This window comes from Colias eurytheme, chromosome 6 (genome assembly GCF_061535395.1).
Source record: "Colias eurytheme isolate Ceu_HAF_F1 chromosome 6, ilColEury1 Martin Lab GWU primary, whole genome shotgun sequence".
NCBI classification, from domain to species: domain Eukaryota; kingdom Metazoa; phylum Arthropoda; class Insecta; order Lepidoptera; family Pieridae; genus Colias; species Colias eurytheme.
Window position 1 is genome coordinate 11,063,956 of NC_142985.1, and position 16,479 is coordinate 11,080,434.

General features: G+C 33.7%; 2 protein-coding genes across 3 annotated transcripts; both read left to right on the forward strand.

Moving 5' to 3' along the window:
- On the forward strand, positions 1-2,172 carry LOC149908027 (uncharacterized). 2 transcript variants are annotated; one of them, XM_090103155.1, is made up of 6 exons: positions 1-533; positions 704-796; positions 1,133-1,198; positions 1,400-1,468; positions 1,816-1,890; positions 2,024-2,172. In XM_090103155.1, exons 1-6 carry the CDS (start codon positions 440-442, stop codon positions 2,158-2,160), a joined length of 534 nt encoding a protein of 177 aa, XP_089959281.1. In that variant the 5' UTR covers positions 1-439; the 3' UTR covers positions 2,161-2,172. The 2 variants fall into 2 exon arrangements, with proteins under 2 accessions (XP_089959281.1, XP_089959282.1); XM_090103156.1 differs by lacking the exon at positions 704-796.
- Positions 2,173-8,302: 6,130 nt separating this feature from the next.
- Frmd5 (FERM domain containing) lies at positions 8,303-15,579 on the forward strand. The gene is made up of 12 exons (XM_090103157.1): positions 8,303-8,598; positions 8,752-8,856; positions 9,017-9,059; positions 9,211-9,387; positions 9,794-9,894; positions 10,618-10,758; positions 12,172-12,324; positions 12,528-12,616; positions 12,876-13,011; positions 13,283-13,364; positions 13,500-13,679; positions 13,866-15,579. Exons 1-12 carry the CDS (start codon positions 8,509-8,511, stop codon positions 14,201-14,203), a joined length of 1,635 nt encoding a protein of 544 aa, XP_089959283.1. The 5' UTR covers positions 8,303-8,508; the 3' UTR covers positions 14,204-15,579.
- Positions 15,580-16,479: the final 900 nt, after the last annotated feature.

Genomic DNA, 16,479 nt, shown 5'->3' on the forward strand with positions numbered 1-16,479 from the left:
ACCAGGGCCCTGACAGCCTAGTTTCAAAATGGCTAGTTGTGGCGCTGCATTACTTCCTGTACTTTTTTTTTTGTTTCTACTTGTTTCCGGCTACGGCGCCATTTTGAGAAGCCATGTTATGACAATTGACATTTATTTGAATGAAACGACCATTGTGTCTATAATTTAATTATTTTTTTCTCGATTTTCACAATATAATAGACTAGTGTTCTACTGTAAAGAAGTGCTAAATTTGCCATGGGACTATTAAAGTGCTGTGTCGGTGGTGGCACCGCAACCAATGCGACGAATCGGCTTTTTTGTTTTCCGCAGAATGATTATTTGAGGAACCTGTGGATGTCCTTTCTGGTGCCCACTAATTCCTCCCTCATCGGATTGTCGAAAGATCAACTTCGACACAAACGCGTTTGTGAGAAACACTTCGATAGATATCAGTTCGATGAAGAAGGCAAGAGGCTTAGGCATTCATACCCATGCCTATTTACGGATGACGAAATACGCGCACGGCGTGCCCCTGTCTTCCAGTGAAACTGGTGAGTTCTACCTGGAGCTATAAATAACATGATTAAAAATTATGTAAATAGCTGATATTTGGTAAGACAGGTTTCATGGCTCCAAACAAATACTTTGACATACTTTACATTCCTTCTATTTGTGTTTGAATTATATTTTTAAATGTTACATATGTATTTACTTGTTACAGTACAAAATGCTCTGAGTGATCACAATTATCACAAAATGGAATCAGATGAGAATGAAAATATTACAGATAATATGTTGGTCATTGGAAGGGCAGGTATGTATTATGCACTCAAATTTTTATTTAAGCTATCCTATAATATGGTATTATATTTAACATAAATTATAATATAGTAATCAGGATAGGATTTTATAAGTTACGAGCTGTGCTCCACGGTTTCACCCGCGTGGCTCCGCTCCTTTTGGTCTTAGCATGGTGATATATAGCCTATATCTTCCTCGATGAATGGGCTATCTAACACCGAAAGAATTTTTCAAATTGGACCAGTAGTTCCTGAGATTAGCGTGTTCAAACAAACAAACAAACTCTTTAGCTTTATAATATTAGTATAATAATATATAGTATAGATTTATATAAGTTCTTTGGTTTTAGGTGATGATTATCATGAACATCCATCATGCATTCCAGCTATTCCAGTTGTTACGAAAAGACCTACAGGTATGTGATTTATGATAGTTTATAGGTTGATAAATCCATGTTTGTAAATTTTAGTAAGTTTTTTATTCATGTTCTCAGATTTTACTTTAAAGCTGTTTTAAGAGAATTCCATTAGCTGTTATTAGATTCAAAGTTTCATATGTATGTAATGTTTGTAGGTACTTTATATTTAAAAGTAATTGTTTTGTTACCGATTTACAGATATGGCAGACCAAACTTCATGTTCCTTAAGCAAAGAAATAGAATTTCATACTCTTTGTGAAGATGCAGGTTAGTATTTGGTTTTATTTACTGGTTAACTTTGATTTTATTAGTGCAGATTGCAAGAGACATGGGATTTAGAAAAAGGTTTTTTTTTAAGGTTGACAGATGCTAAAAAATGTGGTGTTCATAAATTATATACTAACACATGTAGGATCACACAATATGTATAGTGTGCACTTGCACTATCTTTAAGTTTGTGGTTACTTAGATATGTTTATTGTATGTGACTTATCAATCTCACAGTTAAACTGCCATTGTTTAAATCTGGGGCTTACAACATTTGAATAGGAACTGTGGAATTGTCTTTGTATGGATGGGCTCACTACAAATACTAAAATAACTTTTATTTTCAGGAAATATATTAACTGAACCCACAGTAGAAGAAAAAACTACTCATGAAAATAAGAGTATCATACAAAAGCGTAAAGGTAATTTATTATTAGTAATATAATGTACATTACAAGTGCTTTTCACATCTCTTTCAGTGATAAAATTATTATTATTAACCACACCACCACAATGAATCATCAAAATAAATTGTAACATAAATTTTGTTTTCAGATTTTATGAAAAAAAATTGCCCAAAGAAAAGAAAATTTATGAAGCAAATAACCAAAATAACTGCTGATAGTTTGGGTAAAACAACCACACAAAATCTTAAACAGGCTGCTGCCTATGGAAATAATGAAGTATTGTAACTAAATTACTATTTTAAAAAATAGTAATCTAGTTTATCCAAGTTCCAAACTTCTAGTGTTGTACAGGGAAGCAAGTTGTATAATACATAATTATTTAAACGATAACTGTATCCAAAACAAAATTGGGGCAAATATAAGAGAAAAAATTCAAGATTTGGAGTTTTCCTGGTTAGGGTGTCAGAAAACACACAATATGTGTTTAAAAAAAATGTTTTTAACATATATTGCTAGGGTTCATGTCCATAACTGGAGCAATATTATAAATAAAATTTTAAATAGAGGAGAGATATGTGCAAAAAATGGCAGGAATCCATAGAATTGCTTTAATGAAATATAAAACAAATAAATTAAGAAAAAGAGCATTAAATAAATAAACATTGAAAACGAAATCTGTTTTATTTTTAATACCTATTCGCAATAATAACGCTTGGAGCTTACTTAATATCTAGTACTTAATCTGTGCTAGTACGTAGTATTTTTATCGATACAATGGGCACCTCACTAAAGTATCGATAGTCAGATATAGATATCGAACTGGTAGGCAACACTACTTATTACTGTCAAAATTGATAAGGCTACAGCAGCGCCACAACTGGCCAACTGAAACTATGGAAAACATCACTGTCGCATCTGTTACGTAGTAACTAATACTTAATCTGTGTTCTCTACGATATAGGCATAAAACGAAATAGTTCGTACTTTTTTGTAGATTTTTTTCTTAGATAAGGTCGTTTTTTGTGTTGTGACGATATACAAAAACTTTTTATGTCATAATTGTGTTTTGTTTCTCTTAAAGAACGTCGTATTTGGTGAAGTGACAGTATCAAAACAAGTAAGTACACAAACTTGATAGTATATTTCAAAATAAGCTTATGTTTAATAAAAAAATTCTGATAATTTAAGTACCTAATGCGAAATATGTCGGTTTCGTTTTTAAGGTAATAATATTAACGATTATTCTTTGCAAAATATGTCTCTTTTTTGTGATAATGTTAAATTATTTTTGAAGATGTGCCATTATACAAGATAATTGCAATAAAATATGTTATAATGTGACATTAAGCATAATGTGGGGGCTAAAAGTTATGTATTGAAAATAATACTTTTACTTAGGTACGTATGACGATCTTAACTAATAATTATTTTTATTCTTTCACAGTGTATAATCGACGTACTCTTCAGATGTTTAAAAACATGAACATGGAGAAAAATACAAATAATATCACTTCAGAAGAATTATTGCCAATTTCGGTATCTGATGATCCTGAAACTTACGAAGAAAGAAATGCACCTTTGTTGATTGAAAACAAGAAGGTATTTAACGAATTTCCTATAGAAGAACAGGATTTCTGTTCAGATGATAGTGTTAAAGATCCCGACTACGAAAATATAAGCGATTCAACTAATTCTGAAACTAACGCTAATCCACATTTTACAACACAACGACAAAAAAGATATTCTAAAACCAAAAAGGTACCAAATAAGAAGTTTACTTTTGATATTCGTAAGCCTTTGCAGCTGTTACAGAACGAAAGTGACTATGTTTCCGAAACCACTCTTCAAACAGCGGATAGTAACTTAAACAGGCAGTCTGATTGTAATATCCCTGGTGTAGCTGCCCAAACCTCCTCAATTGCCATTGAAATTGACAGCAATATTGGACAGAATCAGTCTTATTTAGCAACTACAACTCTAAAGAGCTCTCAGCAAAGGTCTAGCTCGAGAATGTCATCTAGTGCAAGTTCCTCAGATTCCAGCAGTTCTTCTTCGGATACAAGTAATTCTTCAAGCAGTTCATCAGATTCCGAACCAGAAAGTCGTGACGTAGCAGGCGTTATCGTACCAGATCCAATGGTAGAAAAAAACACGTCAGTCTGTCTTTCATCTGAGATTGCGCTTTCTAACCAGGTTCTTGAAACAAGCTTTAATTCGGCGGTAAATGTCAGACCTTTATTAGACACTACTGATCCTCACAATTCTGCAGACCTTCCACCACCATCAAATACCACAAAATTTACCCGAAAACGTAAACTAAACCCAGAAAAATGGTTATGCGTACAAGCAAAGATATTGAGAAATAGAGGACGAGAATACACATCCAAATCTGGTAAAATTGTGCCGGAGAAATCAATGAAGCCTCCCTGTGGAGAAAAGTGCAAACAAAAATGTACGAATAAAATAACAGAAACCCAGCGAAAAGAGATTTTTGATACTTATTGGAGCCTTGGTGACCTGCAAAGGCAAAGAGAGTTCATATTGCGACATACTTCAATTATTAAACCTAGATATTCATACAAAGTTCATAACAGTAACCGCGGGAATAATAATGCTTTTTATTTGTCAGTAGATGGCGAACGTATTAGAGTATGTAAACAATTTTTTAAAGCCACCTTGGCTATATCTGATCGCCCTATTCGAACCGTTTTTGAAAAAAGTCAGCCATCTGGATCTATGGAGCTCGACAAACGTGGCAAACACAACAACCATCATGCCATAGATCCGGCCATTAAAGAAGGTGTCAAGAGACACCTTGATTCCATTCCAAAAATTGAAAGCCACTATTGTAGGGCAGATTCTAAACGCGTATATATAGATGGTGGTAAAACCGTAGCAGATTTGCATCGAGACTATGTTGCTGAATGCCAATCAAAGGGTCTACCAAGCGCAAATTATATTATGTATTATAATATATTTTCGTATGAATATAATATTTCATTCTATCAACCCAAAAAAGACCAGTGTGAAGATTGCACAGCATATGCTAATTCCACTGAGGAAGAAAAAAATAGACTTAAGGAAAAGTATGAAAAACATTTGAAAGAAAAGACTTTATCGAGACAGTCAAAAGACGATGATAAGAATCACACAGCAGATAACACCATCGTTTGTGTTTATGATCTCCAAGCTGCAATGAGCTGTCCGAAGGGCGAGGTATCTAACTTTTACTATGTCTCTAAGTTAAACTGCTATAATTTTACCGTGTGCAATTTAAAAAATAAAGATGTTACTTGTTTTGTTTGGCACGAAGGCGAAGCAAAAAGAGGGGCTGTTGAGATCGGGACTTGCGTCCTGGAATACATTAAAAATTTAAAAGAAACTGCTGACCATCTTGATTCTAAACTAGATTTAGTATTCTACTCAGATAATTGTTGTGGCCAACAAAAAAATCACTACATAATAGCACTTTATATGTATATAGTTCATCATTTTGAGTATATCAACACAATCACACATAAATTTTTAGTAAAAGGCCACACGCAGAATGAGGGCGATAGTGCTCATTCTGTGATTGAAAGGCAAATACAGAAAACTTTAAAATCAGGACCTATATATACTCCAGACCAGTATACTCACATAATTAGGAATGCTAAGAAAACAGGTACCCCTTATAAAGTTCATGAACTGAGTTATGATGATTTTATTGATATAAAAAGTTTAGCTACTTCCATAGGTAAAAATTACACTAAAAATACAGAAAAGGAAATTGTTAAAATATCAGATATTGTAATTTTAAAAGTAGAAGCTAAAGATACAGAAAATTACTCATATTATTATAAAACTTCTTACGAAAGTGATAATTACAAAAAAGTGATAGTTGAGAATATTGGAAAAACAAGGAACAGTAGCACTAGTAATAGAAATATTTCATTAAAGAAAATTTACAAAACTAAAATGACGATATGTGAGAAGAAAAAGAAAGGCCTACTTACTTTGCTAAATAAAAAACTTATACCCAGATTTTACGCCCCATTTTTTGAGAATCTCTAAAAGTATTTTTTCATAATTAGTTACTATAACATACATACATAGTTTTAATCTTAGAAACTTTGTAAGACTATTTTTTCTACTTTAAATTGTTTTCTATGTTATTTGTTTTCCAATATTTTTTGTAAGTTCTTTTGTATTGTAAGTTTTTTTTATAAGAAGATTGTTTTATTAGAAAAGAAGTTTATTTTTTGTTAATGCGGGCTAGTGACATTAGTCATACACAATTTATGTTAGGAGATTGTCATTTGAAATTTTGTTTCTGTCATATTAATACTAGCTAATATTTACAATTTTGAGAGTAGTGTGTACCTATTACAGTATTTTTGTAATCTTTTTTAAGTTGAAGACTGATAGAAAGTTAGCCATACAAAACAAAATATGTCATTATATAATAAATATACATTAGTTTTGTATTTCATTTTCTTTGGAATAGCAATGTAATAGGAAATGTGGCATTATTTAAAAAAAATCCACTCCAAAAGACTTGCATCAATAATACATAAGTCGTTGTATAAAAATTGTTTAGCTCACACGTTTGTTCTATTAGGAATTGTGTCATTGTTCACGAAAAGATGTTGTCAAATTAAAGGTCATACTATAGTTTATGCCAATTTTGATAATAATTAAACCAAAAACTGTTTGACGTATGTCTGACGCTTTTTGTTTTTTAGAGTTTATGTTTTGTTTTTGTACTTAAAGAGCTAAGTAGCTCATTACTACAGGAAAATTTGATATATTATACGTTGATTTAAGCAATTTTCAAAGGATTCTGATTATTAAAATAAAAGATATGAAAAAGTCAATTTTTCTTTTTATTGAAAACGCTCTCCTGAAAAAAGTACAGTTTTGAGATGTGTCGTTATCAAATTAAAGCAGCGACATATTTTATGAAAGAACGTCCTAAAAATTCTTCGGTGCAAGACCGCAATTTGAAATTCTTTTTGCCTTTATTATTAATTGTTTTACTTCTAATTATGATCTGTAATCTTAGAAAATAAAACCGGCCAAGTGCGAGTCGGGCTCGCGCACAAAGGGTTCCGTAGCAGCAAATATAATAAATTACAGTTAAATCAACCTATCTCAAAAACTATAAGAGATACTTTGATCAAACCAAAAATCGTTGAAAGAGTTAATTAGCATGCATCACCTCTATTTTTTTTAGAATTTTATACCCCGTAGTTATAAAAATAGAGGGGGGGGGACATACTTTTTACGACTTTGAGAGCTGATATCTCAAAAACCGTTCACTTTAAGAAAAATGTTTTTTAGAAAACTTTATATCATTTTAAAAGACCTTTCCATTGATACCCCACACGGGTATGTACATCGAAAAAAAAAATTTCATCCCTCAGTTACATGTATGGGGGGCCCCACCCCCAATTCTTTTTTTTACTATTTAGTGTCATATTTTTGTAGCGGTTCATACAACACATATTCCCATCAAATTTCATCACTGTAGTACTTATAGTTTCCGAGTAAATCGGCTGTGACAGACGGACAGACGGACAGACGGACAGACGGACATGACGAAACTATAAGGGTTCCGTTTTTGCCATTTTGGCTACGGAACCCTAAAAAAAGACTGAGACGGGGACTGCCGCGGTAAAGCTATTGAGTATTGCATGCTATGCCTTCAAGCCACACCTCCGTGCCCGTCGGAGTGGGGAGCGTGAGGTTTTTTCGCTACGGGATTTCTGGATTCGGTCGCCACGCTCAAGGCCCGCGATAGAAATTAGAAGCTATGCAATAGCATAAAAATGTACTCTGAACACATTTTGAAAAATTTAGTAGCTAAATAGTGTTAATATTAGTAGCGTGTGGTAACGTACTAGAAAGGTACTAGACATGTAAATTACATAAAGTTGATGATACTTACAAGAAATCCACAATAAATATGTTCGATGTCCAAGAGCAAATATTAGAGGCAAGGGAAATGAAAAATTTATTTAATCATTACTTATATGTGTCGATTTGGAGACTGAATTAACAAGTTTTAATTTTTATTAATTTTTAGTTAGATCGATTCCCAGTTTTAGCGAGAGAATTTTCGAAAATGATTAAATCAGGGTCTATTTCTTAAAAATAAAAATAAAGGTTTCCTTTCAGCAAAATTTGCTATGTACAGTATTTTCAGTACTTTTCCTCCAAGTTTCCTCCCATTGAAAATTTCTACCAAATGACGAATATTCACAGTGTTTATTCATTTTAATAATTGCTGTGATCTGTATGGACTGTACGTAACTTCAATATTTTAAATATCTGTGGAATGTTGTACTGCTGCAATATCGTAGAGTGAGAATACCACTCTACGTGCAATATTGACATTTGAATTTTGACAGATTAAAAAAATAAATTATTGAAGTGAAATGAGAAAATGGAAAATGAAAATCTAATTCCAAGAAAATAAATATGTATTAAATATATGATTAATCTAGCAAGTAATATATCGAGTGAAATATATTTAATTATAGGTTTAATAGTTTCGCCTTTGCTCGTGAATTTATGAGGGTTATTTTAGTTGTTATTTAATTATGTCCTTTTAAAAATATTGACTGCATAGCTTTATAGTTCCAAATCAGTATGTTCAAAAGCCGGGGAGATAGTAATATAGTTTATAAATGTACTGTGAGATTATTAGAAGATACAGAAATAATAGAGTGTGAATTTCATGTAAGTTTACTTTAACTACCTACTTATTTTAGATATTTGCGTAATTATTTTTGTGTACAATAATACTTCAATGGATTTAATACGGTTCTTAGCTACTTTAACAGAGAATTCCGTGCAAACAGTATAGTATTTAACTGTGACTTAATTTTTTAGCCTAGCTATAAAGGCAAATTTCTCTTGGAACATGTCTGCCAGCAACTAAATCTGACTGAAACTGATTATTTTGGGCTACGATATGTGGACGCTAATGGTCAACGGGTAAGTCAGCTTTTGTTAGACATGCATATTAACCCATTGAGCCCTGAACGGCCAGATCCGGCTGCGACACAATAGATTTTCTATTGTGTCTGTGATTCTGGGGCCTGATGGATTAATTGTTAACTTAATGTTGTCTAATTATGATGTCTTCTTTTTACAGCATTGGCTCCACTTAGCTAAATTAATACTGAAACAAGTTAAAGGTGGGTTCTATAATCTAATTTAGCTAGTGATATCAATGATAAGGAATAGTCCAGTCTAAATTAGTGTTTATTCTTATCAATTTGAGATAAAAAATAGAAAGCTATTATGGAATTAAATTGAGTATTTTGAATGATCTTGTTATTTTTCTAGATGCATCGCCAATATTATTTAGTTTTCGTGTTAAATTCTACCCTCCAAATCCATTGCTACTCAAAGAAGATGTCACACGGTTCCAAATTTACTTACAACTTAAACGAGATCTGCTTCATGGAAGACTTTATTGTACATCAAATGAAGCTGCTATGCTTGGAGCGCTCATAATACAAAGTGAGTTTTATTATTGTAATTGTGTTATACTCAATTACACATAGATTAAATAAAAAAAAAACAAAGATTCATGCTTGATAATGAAATATTTAACAATTTTTTTGTTGATTTAAGTATAGACTGCACTATTTGAAAAGTATGAAAAAAATCATTAAAATTTGTCATCCACCTACCTACTGTCTAGTGATCAATGTCCATTGCACTATAACAGCTTATTTAAATATCCATTTAAAATATAAAAATCCTTTGTCTGATTTAAATCTACTTTCTATTATAATCACACAAGGGACAGTCTTCAGTCTTTTGTTGAATACAAACATGAAATACAGTACTAGATACACATTACAGTAATAGAAACTATACAGATTTTGATCATTTCTAATGTTTATATAATACATCTTTTCAGTTGAACTTGGTGATTACGATCCCAGTATACATGTCGGTAATTATGTGACTGAAATGCGACTACTGCTCAGACAAACTGACGCTATTGAAGCTAGGATACAGGTGAGGAATAAAGATATATCTATAAGCCCGGGCAGCTCAAGCAGTTAACGACTGAGTGATGTACACGGACTGCTCGAGCCGTCGGTCGTGGACTGCTCGAGCTGTTGCTACAAACCGCGCAGTTGACAGCTTGAAGCGGTCGCGACTGCTCGAGCGGTCCGTGTATGGCAGTGAATGAATGTCTATATTCACCGCGCGGTCGCGGCGTCAAGCCGTCGGTCTCTACTGCTTGAAGAGTATACAGCCGCCCTAAGTGTTTGATATTGTTGTATTGCATTAATGTATATTGTATATGACATAGAAACTAAAGTACTTATTGATTTTCATTATAGAAATTTTAAAGGAACAGTTAGGCTATACTTTTTCTGACCACCCTTTATATTGCATTTTCCACAGTTCTTAAAATTTTCAAACATCCAGATGATACATAAACCTGGCTAACCATGAGTTGCCATTTTCTAGATCCTCTCCAAGAGATTTAAAATGCTTTTACTATTTAGAATGCACCTGCTTTGCAGAGAGTAATGCTATTCTAGATCGTCAATTTGGCTTCAGACAGAAACATTTCCACTATTGACAGTTTCATAGTATGTAGTTGAAAGAGTCAGAAAATAAATTTAAAATAAAGAGCTATTGCTTTTCATCTCCAGTATTTTAAGTACCATCCCTCCAGGGCACATTGAATATTTCCACTCTATATAATAAAATAAAAAAAATATTCAGGAATTGCATAGAGAGCCAGTGGAGGGAACGCCGGGAGGGACAGGCGGCGTTAAAGGCATGTCCACACAGGAAGCAGAGAGGACATTTCTCAAGATCGCATGCCAACTCGACACATATGGTGTCGATCCACATCCTGTAAAGGTGAGATGTGTAGAACAAATGTTGTTACTTATGATGTTAGCTCTCTTGTCCTGCGAGGTTGCTGGTGTTTTACAAGTAACCCTGTATTCATATACAATTGCTTGTAATCGTAATATCCCATTATTAAGAGATTCAACTGTGTGTCTGTTCCTTCAGAGGACCTGAAATTAGCTGAACAAATTTTAATGATATTGTCAGATAGTATTAAAGTAATGGAGGTTCCACACGTAATATTGCAACTTTCTAGTAACTTTTATAGAAAATTTAACGATTTTATAATAATATGTTATATGGTACAGTTAAGTAACATATTTTCTACAAATAGAAAGTTGTTTACTCCAAAATTTGTTGCATTTGCAGATTATACAGATGACCTATTGACATTAATTAAAAATGAAGATAGTATACGAAATTGTTTACTCATATTGATAAATGCTGTTTTATCTATTTAAACACTATTGTATTTTGCATGAAAAGCTATAAAATGTAAAGTTAATAATGTCAACCCTATTTATCAATATTACATCATGCTGAAATTATGAAATTGGAAATTTTTTATTGTATGCAAAGTTTAATGGATTCATCATTCTAATATGGTGATACAAATGGCATAGTTTAGCACATATCATATTTTTCGTCCAGTAAGAATACAGCATTTAAAACACGCTTATATTAGCGTCACTTGTATAATATATTTGTATGTAACACACTCCTGTAAACTCGATTTTGACCCACTTTAAACGGGCCGATTTCATTCAAACTTGTAAAGTATTGGTGACAAAACAAAATATATAGATCTTTAAAAAAAATTAGAAAATTTGGAAAATCAATAAGTGCACGCCTCATAATTTTTTTTAATAATTATTTATTAATTATTATTTTTGTTTATTTAATAACAATTAAACCACATCGAATCAGACCCTGAAAAATGAAAGGGTTCTATTCCTGAGCATACTCAAGCGTAAGAGAAAAAAAAAGACTCGATTAGTAAAGTATTTCGGTCGCTATCGTGTTAACAAGAAAAAGGATCCGCACATACAGACACACGGACGTCCAAGACAGAACTTTTTTAAACTGTTTTTTAACTAGTTTAAATAACAAAAATGACATCAAAAATATCATGAACGTTAAAAATAGTGTTTTTTCTTAATATGTGTGTGTATGTATTATCTTACAAGTGCAATGTATGATACATAAAGACATTTTAAGTTTGAAAAATCAGATGTTTTGCGCGAAGTGACAGTAGTACCCACCTCAACGCTTCGCTTATGAGGCGTGCAAAAATGAATGTTGTTTGTATGGTATAGAGCCTAGAAGATATTAGATACAAGAAGAAGAAATTTAATTCTGTGACAATAGGTTAATATTATTTATAAATTAGGTCATATAAATACCTTAATATTGTCACTTTAGGACCACAGAGGCAATCAACTCTACTTGGGGATCAATCATTGCGGTATACTCACATTCCAAGGCAGTCGAAAGACGCACCACTTCAAGTGGTCCGAGGTGCATAAGATTAACTTCGAAGGGCGCATGTTCATTGTGCACCTTAACTATCCTGAGGTAAATATAACAATTTCTTCACAAATACAATATAATTTTTAAGTTTAATTTTTTTTTGTTGTAACAATTAATTACTTACTTAACTTACTTCAAATTTTTGCTAATAAATACAAAATTTTGTTCTATAAGAAAACTTCTGTGATTTAAAATAGATTTTTATTCTTTTAAGCTTTTATACAATGTTCAACATTTTTGTATTTCAGAAAAAGCACACAGTTGGATTTAAATGTCCAAGTGGAGCAGCGTGTCGACATGTGTGGTGTTGTGCGATAGAACAAATGTTGTTTTTTACGTAAGTTTAGTACAAATAAATGAGACTAATAGAAATTATGTGTTTATTTCGGGTAATGTGTAATCTTCATTTTTTTATTGCCTTTTTCTTTCAAATTTTGTCTAAATCACATTTGAAAAAAGGCAATATATAAACATAATAATATACCTAGTCAAAGTTTGTTGAACCTGCCAGTATCTTTAAAATTCAAAATCAATAATACCCTAAAAATATATTATTAATCTAGTAAAAAAAAACATTTTTTATATTTTTATTTCAGTTTACCATCATCATCAGACGCGTGTGTATACTCGGGTGGGGGGTTGTTCTCTTGGGGTACAAAATTTAAGTACGTGGGTCGGACTGAGAGGGAGATATTAGAGAGGGACGGACTACTGGCACCTAGGGATTCGCAGGTATGTGTAATAAAGGGTAATTAGAAAAACATCGGTTACATAGCGTAAACATATTTAGGAATATCATTTTTGTATATGATATGCATAGTCATTCATTTTTTAAAGTTTATTTTTTTCCTACTACTGCTTAAAACTATGAACACTTTCACTATCGTACATCTCGAAAATAAATAAAAACATCTCAATAATTAATTGTTATATGTTAAAAATAATATTTTATATTGTTTAGTGCAGAGCTTAAACTTATTATAATTGCCTATATTGCCCACAGGACGAGGGATCGAGCACTGGAGGTAGACGAAAAGCATCGAGTGTACCAGCTACGCCTTCCACACCCATGACTGGAGATTTTGGTTCGTATTTTATTTATATTTAAAATGAAATTTATTTTTTCGCGTAAATGTGAGTCTAGTTTGTTTATGTTACGTCAATTAAATCGGCTTTAATACATGTACATTTACAATGTAATTAACATGTTCTTGTTACAGGTTACAGCAGCCTACCGCGGTCTACACACAGCGCGCCGCTAGAAGAGAGCGGCGCGGGGGAGGGTGGTGCGGGTGCGGGGGGCGCGGGGGACGTGTGCGAGGGGGGCTGCCTGCTCAGCGGGCCGGCAGTCGACATCGCGCTCGCGTGCGCGGACCACCTGCGGCGCGACGACAAGAGCGGTAAGGGATAATAGTTGCAGTTCGTGGTATGGAATTGATCGAGACAATGCTTGTTTAAGGACAGTTTCGAGCAATCGGGTGATAGTAAATCGACATATTTTGTCTTTGTATCCAAAAAGTCTATTATTATAACGATCAATACTTGCGATACACATACTTGTTGCATAATAATATTTTTTTCCACAGTTTGCGCCGAGTACACGCGCGACTCGTTCGAACATTCATCAACCGAATCGGGTGCGACAACCCACGTGACGCACGTGTCGCACGCGTCGCAGCCGGCGGACGACTGGCGGCCGCCCGCCCTCCAACCCCCACCCAGACCTTTCAGCCTACTGCGCGCTTTCGTTCCATCCTTCTTGTTCGTATGGCTCTCTCTCGCTCTAGCAATGCTGTTCATCTTCGAAACCGATTGGCCGCTATTCAGGCCGTTGAAACGGAAACCGGAAATTGTCTCGCTCAGGCATCACTATTACGCGCCGCTCAAAGAGTACCTGAAGAAAAAAGTAGTCGAGCTTTTTTGATTCGCATTCGCTTTGCGCGGTGGTGTTGTGCGCTATCTTGTTAAGTTTACGAGTGGGAGGTGAAGACGTTCGATTTTTGATTATCTGTTATTATTTATTTTTGCGCAGCCGCTCAGGTACGATTCCCTGATCAGGAATTCAAATTCGGATACGGAAATGCAATGTTTACATACAAAAGATTTCACAACGCGCCCACTATTCTTATTATTCAGCACGGAAAATTTTGCTGATTCTGATGGGTTGGTTCCAGTGATGTATAAGATACCCTATACAAAGTATCTGAAATAGAAGATGTAAGATACTTTACAGAAAAGTATTTCAGATACAGATAAAAGTAGTTTTCTAAAAAGATATTTGAAATACAAGATACAAAATATCTTTAAAATACTTTTTAAAGATAAAATACTTTTGTAAGGAAAAAACATTTGATTGAACTTAAGTTTATTTTTTCGAGAAAACAATTTAGACAAAATATGGATAAAACATAATGATGAAATAATGAAATAATGAACTTCATTCTGCAAATAGGCCACAAAGGCACTTTTACATGTCTGAATCTACCAGCTTTCCCAAGAGGAGACCGCTGTTGAGATGAAAGCCGAAAGAAACTCAACAGTAAGTCGTTTTTTCGTCAGGTATACTTAACTATTAACAAACATTAAGTCTTAATCACTTAATCATTATATTTTAGTTGAGATTTGAGTAAAACTAATTCCTCAAACATACTGTCGCTCATCTTCCTTCGATGAGGCCTCATGATCATGCCCCCAAAGGAGAAGAGTCGCTCCACAGGGGCAGAGCTAGGCAAACAGGTGTTATATTTTAGGAATATTTTTTTTATTGTGGGATAAGCATTCAAGCTCTTAAAGTTTGCATCTTTATTTTTGTTGAGGTACTGTAGTGTCTCCAAATCACTGGTGCTGCTTGTATTTTCGCCACTAGCAATAGAGGAATCCGAGTCCTCTAGAAACATATAATAAGATTCATCTTTTGACTTTTTTTTTGTATCACCTTCAATGTTATTTAAAGTCTCCAATTTTTGTTTTTCAGATCGATTGATCTTCCTTGTTTCAGACAAGAAAAGTTCTTTTACAGATTCCTTTTTTGCTTTTGGTACCCACTTCAGTTTGAACATGGGATGAGAGACTGAGGCTAATATAGCATCGTTTGCTGCTGGTTCCAGCTGCATAAACCGTTTAAACCGTCTATCTACATTTTTTTCTATTACATCTAGCAGAGGGCTGCAGTATTTCAGATTTTCTATTCTGAGGTTTTTGATAACATGTTGGATTCTGTATAATTCCGGTAACAGACAGCCGTAGTAAGTGTCTTTTTCCCCTTGCAGGCTTTGAATAGCTTCTGCTATTGGCTTTGAACAGTCCACTTCAAAACAGTCAGTTAAAAAGTGAATTTCATTTTCTTTCAGCGGTGATAACTTTAACATTTTCATGGCTTCACTAAGATGGTTCTGCACGGCTAATAGATCTTGTATTGAATTATAGTAGGAGTTCCATCGAGTTGCGCATGGAGAAGTTGGTGACTTCCCTGTTATTTCTAAATATGTCTCACATGCCTTTGGGGATCTAGCACACAAGTTCCACAGTGCTTGGCACTTTGATAACGCTGTGTCATGTAGTTTCTTATAAAATGTATTTTTGGTTCTTGCTTGTTTGAAATCAGTACTAGCAATCAGGTGTAAAGTGTGCGTAGCACATCTTTCATGTCCGGGCAGAAGGCAATCACCTTCTAAGTCTGATGAAGCATCTGGAAAAGCTTGTAATACTAAAAGAGAATCATCATCTTCACTACCTTCATCAATTGATGATTTTTCAACATCTCCAAATGCATGTGAAACGTGTTCATTTTCAACTGCCTCCGAATCAGACTTTCCAAATACCTCAAAAGCCTTCACCATATTTGAGCCGTTACCTGTAACAGTTTTAACAATTTTTGATAGTTTCAGATTATAGTCTGAATGTATATCAGCTATTATTTCAGCCACCTTATCATATGTGTGAGCCCCTTTGAATCTTCTGCAAGCAATTGCAGCACTTTTCCTTTCAAAAGTCTCACTTTCTGTGACTGTAACCCCCAAGTAACTTCTTTTAGACGAAGACCAAATATCAGCCGTACTACACACAAATTCAACATTATCCAACTCCAGCTTAAGGTTTTTCTTAAATTCATTGTACTCATTATTAATTTTATTCTTAGCTGTAATACGGAACATAACCTTTGGAGGCTTAGTCAGTTGCTGTGAACCTTCAATCAAAGCT

Excerpts from the sequence above, each read along its gene's own strand:
- LOC149908027 (XM_090103155.1), top strand. The coding sequence starts at position 440 with ATGAAGAAGGCAAGAGGCTTAGGCATTCATACCCATGCCTATTTACGG. Across the intron at positions 1,469-1,815 it reads TACTCTTTGTGAAGATGCAG|GAAATATATTAACTGAACCC; the intron begins GTTAGTATTTGG and ends TTTTATTTTCAG. Across the intron at positions 1,891-2,023 it reads TATCATACAAAAGCGTAAAG|ATTTTATGAAAAAAAATTGC; the intron begins GTAATTTATTAT and ends TTTTGTTTTCAG.
- Frmd5 (XM_090103157.1), top strand. The coding sequence starts at position 8,509 with ATGTTCAAAAGCCGGGGAGATAGTAATATAGTTTATAAATGTACTGTG. Across the intron at positions 9,388-9,793 it reads TGGAGCGCTCATAATACAAA|TTGAACTTGGTGATTACGAT; the intron begins GTGAGTTTTATT and ends ACATCTTTTCAG. Across the intron at positions 9,895-10,617 it reads CTATTGAAGCTAGGATACAG|GAATTGCATAGAGAGCCAGT; the intron begins GTGAGGAATAAA and ends AAAAATATTCAG.